The 6,000-nt window shown below is 33.0% G+C and overlaps 1 protein-coding gene across 1 annotated transcript in view; it reads left to right on the forward strand.

Moving 5' to 3' along the window:
* LOC137629746 (U4/U6.U5 tri-snRNP-associated protein 1-like) overlaps nucleotides 1–1,059 on the forward strand; it is a 32,959-nt gene extending 31,900 nt beyond the window's left edge. Inside the window, 1 exon segment of the mRNA XM_068361342.1 lies at nucleotides 716–1,059. Within this exon segment, the coding sequence (XP_068217443.1) occupies nucleotides 716–935 (220 nt within the window). The 3' untranslated portion in view covers nucleotides 936–1,059.
* The last annotated feature ends 4,941 nt before the right edge of the window (nucleotides 1,060–6,000 follow it).

A 6,000-nucleotide genomic window follows, 5' to 3' on the forward strand; every position in this document is an offset into this window, starting at 1 on the left:
ATTAATGCTTACCTTTACCAGAGTTACTTGTTAGTTTTGTTTCCTAAGTCTTTGATTAGGTAGCTTTTTAGTAGTGATTTGTTATTCTTCAGAACGTACCTGCACTTAATATTGAACCCTGTTCTATATCTCCGTTTCCGCTTCCATTCTTCCACTTTGCAGTTAGTCCCTAGAAGCTGTGGTTTAAAATGCCCCTATTCCAAGAAACCTTGTAAAGATTGAGGTATAAAGTAATTTGATTTGACTAAGGTACAAGAATTATTATGCATTCTAAGACTTGCCCAGAAGGTTAGTTCTTGAATGTTTAAAAATATATAAAATTTATATTATACAGTAAAGTATCTTGGAATAATGAAAGAAGTGGAGGCTTTTGATTATACTTCCAGGGAAGATTTGTTTCCAAGACTAGGGCACGTGTTGGTGAGGACCCACATTGTATTCCTTTATAATTTTTTCAGACAAATTAATCAGCAGTAAAAATGCTCTCTCTCTCTCTCTCTCTCTCTCTCTCTCTCTCTCTCTCCTCTCTCTCTCTCTCTCTCTCAACTTTTAGAAATGAGTTTTGAAGGTATTTTATTTTCATGTCTTCATGTCCTATGGTATATCCTAAATTTTATTTAAATTGCAATTGCATAGATAAAATAATTAATACCACAAAGCTGTATGCATGTTCACCCCCACCCCTTTTCACCATGATATTTTTTGCCCATTGCAGATATTTATCTCACAAATTTCATGGCAAAGGATCTGGCAAAAATAAGACAGAAAAGAGGATGAAGAAATATAATGAGGAACTGTTGATGAAACACATGAGCTCGTCTGATACTCCTCTGCAGACACTGGAACGCCAGAGAGAAAAACAAAAGCAGTTGGGTGCTGCGTATCTTATCTTGTCTGGGAGCAAGACTCAAGAATCCATGGATGTGAAGAAGTAGCATTTACTTAAGCTCTTTTACAGAATTTATTGTAAATTTGTAACACTTGTAGTTGTAGGAGTTGCCCTTTGTGGACACAAAAGTTCCATTAAAAGTATTGTTTGTTAAGAATACAGTACTGACATATCTTCTTTTCTTTCAACCTTGAGTGAAATTGTAAGAATTATAACTTAAAACATCTTCAGTGCTTGTTTTTAAGAGCCCTTCTAATGCCTCAGTCTACACCATGTGGGACTCCAATACAGTATAGTGTACAAGTACCTTTTAATTTCAGAGTACACAAATTCATGCTGGATATGTACGGATGCCTTTGAATATCCATGAAGTGTGTGGAATCGCAGTCGTACCACACAGTAAGACAGCTTGTTTTCACTGCGAGAAATAAATTTTTTTAAGCTATGCCACTACAGAAATTGTGATTTTCCCCAACTTGAAGTGATGTTACTTTTAAAAAAGTTTTATCTCCTACAGCAAATAGAATTTTCACTTCAAGAAGTATGGGAAGTTAATGTTACTGCTGAAGTATGACATATTCCTGCTTATATGCATCAAGAGAAATGAATTTGCCAGTAAGTTGTAACTACAGTTGCCATCCCTGATTGATTATTTACCATTCGAGAATTATCAAAATAAGTTTATGATTTATAGAATAATGAATGTTTAAAAAATTAAGACCAATGTTAGATTGGGGCATTCTTCATATCAAGAAGAGTGGCACAAAGTAATTTTATCTTTAATTTGAATGTCTTACTAATTTGATTAACATTTATCACTCAGTTCAAGATAGTACTGAAGCTGAACACAGTTACAGGAAATACATTTTAAGTGAATGTCAACTTTGGAAGAATTTCAATCAAGGAAATTTTGTGGGAATTTTCATCTTTTTTTGTTCATTCCACAACTACTAAATTTGAAAAGAATCAATGTTATTAAATTAAAACTGAATACAGTATCACAACATCATCTGGATCATTGCAATATGATTCAGGAATGTTAGTTTGTCTAGTTATGCTCCCTAGTACTGTATTTAGTCTATGCTTATGATAGTTATATCACATGTCTTTCACTTTTATCCTGATAAACAAATTGGCATCAATGACCTTAGATATTAGGATGCCAGATAACTCCTAATCAACAAATCAGTCAATCCTGATAAACAGTGTTAGATTAACCTTTTCCAAAATTCATGTATCTGTGAGAACAAACATGTAAAGGTGTGACCATAGAATTGTTTAAGATTCGTGGCTATATTTCAGTGGAAGAACATGGGGACTGGCGAAGGTGTGGCTGAAAAGAAAAATATATATTTTTAACGTGAGGAGTAATTGTCTATAAATGGAGTAGATATGGAAGCAGGAAGATAGAAAGGCTTGGGGAATTATGATAAAAGCAATGGATAAAGACTTAGACATGATGGGATTTCAGCAATTAGAGAACTTGCTCACATAACACTTAAAGGAAACAAAGATCATTAAAATGGCTAGTTCTCAATTTGTATTTTCTCGGGATATGCCAACCGGCGTGTTTTTAGAAAGACCCTTCCCGAGAAACTGTTGAGTGGTCAGTAACATCACATTTCTCCAGAAGTAAGCCAGTGTGATAAAAAGTTGTTTACATTAGGGAAAAAATACAGATGTTCATGGTTAGAACTATGGTTTGATTTATTAGTTAATGTTATTACTAATGATTCCCTACTGGGTGTTATATTGACCTTTTACAGTTTTCTATTATACCCATGCATTCTTTCAGTTTTAACCAATTCCACTTTCATTGTCTTTTTTTCTCCCTGTTTTTCTCTAAGGTGTATATTTCCGGATTTATTAGAAAGGGCTCACCACTGCTTAGTAAATAACCCTGAAATATGATGGTTATATCCTTATGATCCAGAATTATAAGGAAAATTACTGCTAAAAGCCCTACTTATACATACTAAAGTCTTTTCAGTCTATTTAAAAAAAAAAAAACCTTTGAAACCCAATTTCTCTTAGAATGAAATATTTGGGAGGAAAAAAGCCTATATATATATTTTTAATATTAACCAACTTTTGTCACAAAACCATGAAAAGATAGGGAATTTTATTGCATACAGTCTGTAAATTCACTTTAATAAAAATCTAAAACACTACCTTTTGAAAAAGTCACCTTTGAAAGTGACAGATAAAATAATGCATATAACAATTGAAAATGCTAAGAATGTTTTCAACATACAACTTTTAGTACATAATTTTCTCTTTCAATTGATTATTAAATGGAAGAAATCTATTAATAAACAAGCATGTGGTAAGAGTTTGAAGTAAACGTCAAAATAACAATGGTTTAATTGCGTTGAGTAGCACCCGTTAATACCAGACTTTTTTGTAAAAAAGAAAGGGTCTTGTATATAATATCATACAATTACCAGTTTCTTCACTAAGACCAGTATTTAAAGTAATTTGTTGCGGGTGTTTTAACTTTCTAGGTCTAGAATAAGATTAATCTGCATAACTTTGCTTATTCCAAGTTTTGCCTAGTCTAGTGGGTTAGTTTAACAACACTTAATACTAGCATATAACACTAAACAAAGATTATAAAAGTCTTTGCTCAATAAATGACTTCTATATTGCTAAGTCCAGGTCCTGAGGACTCCAGGTAATTTTACAAGATTCAAAAGGAAGAACCTATACGATAGGTTCTCATATGGGCAATGTTATCCAAGGCTATTCATATTTTGTTAACAAACTTTAGGATGATTATAAAAATTAATTTCAAATAAAAATATGAACCATATAATTTTTTACTTAATTTTTTAGTTTTTTAATTTGATTGTTACCGCCACCAAAATATAGTTTTTATTTAGAACCTTTCGAATGTTTATTTTGGTCCTTGGAGTTCCTGTCACTCTGTCAGTGCTGTTACTTCATTTAATTCTGAACTGAGTGCCTGACACCAGCCTGATTCTAAGACTTAGTTACTTTATTTAGTGAAATAAATCCATTTAAAGATACATACAGCGGTATATCGATACCTGGTAGGCATATTGAAGGACCTATATTACTCCAAATGTTTTCTAATAGAATGACATTGGTAGGGCCTACATTGTGCTGCATTCAATTCCACATCTGGGCAAAGGAATTCATCAAGAAGAAATGGATTAACTTTTAAAAGGTAAACAAAGGATATTGTTGTTTCACTTGCTATACCTCTAGCAGTATTATTATTATTATTTTTATTATTATTATTTGTCAAGCTACAACCTTAGTTGTAAAAGCAGATGCTATAAGCCCAAGGGCCCCAACAGGGAGAATAGCTCAGTGAGGAAAGGAAATAAAGTAAAAGAGTAATTTGAAAATATCAATATGAAAAATAAATCTTTCATATATAAACCATAAAAACTTCTGAATAACAAGAGAAAGAGAAACGCGATAGAATAGTATTTTACCTATATGAAAAAGTTGTTTTTTTTTTCCTAGGTTACATTGCCCTGTAATACACTACAATAAACCAAATATTTTGGGTATTACATACAGCAAGTGTAGTCACAACATTCTCGCTATTAGAAAAATACTCGACACATACATAGGCTACTAGTTTGAAAACATGTCCTATGTTTTGAATATATTACAGCGATACATAAGGGCAATAGCTACTATTTTAGAATCTTGATATACAAATAACGGTATTTTTGTAGTGAATTACATGGCAATGTAACCTAGGAAAAAAACTACTGTTTCTTATAGAAAAAATTACGATCACTTCAAAAATGACACTCGCTTCCGTCGCAAATGAATAGTTTCAGAAATATATATACACCTATATCCTACGATAATGGGGGACCCCCAGTGGGAACTCGGGGTTTTGGGTGGGGAAAACATACTTGGGAAACGAAATATAATTGTTTTCCTATAGTAAATAACGTGAATTAAGTGAATTTGATGTTCATTTTAATCGGAAACAAACAGATCAACCAATTCGGATAACTTTGAGATGCACGGTGTCACTTCTCTTACGAACGAACGATAACATTAGCAACGTTACCAATAATACACAGTGTTACCAACGATGACGTATGGTACACAGAGTTACCAACGGCACGTTGACATTACTAAAGATAGTAATGATAGATATTTCCATATATTAAATAATTTCTCCATATAAGTTTTACTCAATATATAAAAAGTACAAAAAGGGCACAGAACCTAACAAACCCACCTAACCTAGCCTAGTAGTATGACAGGTCACAAAATAACATTTGATCTACATTGGACGTTGGCAGCACTGGTTACAGTATTTTTTCATGACACAATCTTTGTAACGGCTCCTCCAAAGTTTATCCAGATATACTGTTTTGTATTTTCCTCCGGTTATTATAATTTTAAGAAGGTAATGTATAGAGAAGAAAAGGTTTGTTTTACGTTTATATATCGATTCCCCTGTATGTTTTCCCCACCCAAAACCCCGAGTTCCCACTGGGGGTCCCCCTTTATTGGAGGATATAGATATACATATTTCTGAAACTATTAATTTGCGACGGGAACGAGTGTCATTTTCGAAGAGAGCATAATTTTTTCTATTAGAAACAGTAGTTTTTTTCCTAGGTTACATTGCCATGTAATTCACTACAATGAAACCCAAATAACAATCCTAACAGTGTTTGGAGTGAGAGAGAAAGAGATAATATGATGTGTGTTCAATATCTCATGGTACCGTCCTTTGACAGGGCTGCAAGAAGACCTGCCTGGGATATATTTTGATAATCTTCACTTATCCCATCACATCTTTGCAAGGTGAGGACATTTATTTATATATTTTGAGATTTTGAAGTCAATCTTTTATGTACAGTAGACCTATTTTTGCAAACTATATGTAGTGTGTGTGTTGTTATTGATCCTATTTTATATTATTTTTGTGAATATCTCCTAATATTCATAGTGCCTCCCTCTCAAAGCTGGTTAAATACCAATCTCTACCCTGAAATGAAAAAATTTTCCATGGTCTTAACTTGTAATAGGCTTATCCCGCTAGTGAAGTAATAAGATCATCTGGTGGTTGATGGCAATTATTTGGCCGTGAGTGCGCTATAGTTCAA

This window comes from Palaemon carinicauda, chromosome 37, assembly GCF_036898095.1.
Source record: "Palaemon carinicauda isolate YSFRI2023 chromosome 37, ASM3689809v2, whole genome shotgun sequence".
In the NCBI taxonomy this organism is placed as follows: domain Eukaryota; kingdom Metazoa; phylum Arthropoda; class Malacostraca; order Decapoda; family Palaemonidae; genus Palaemon; species Palaemon carinicauda.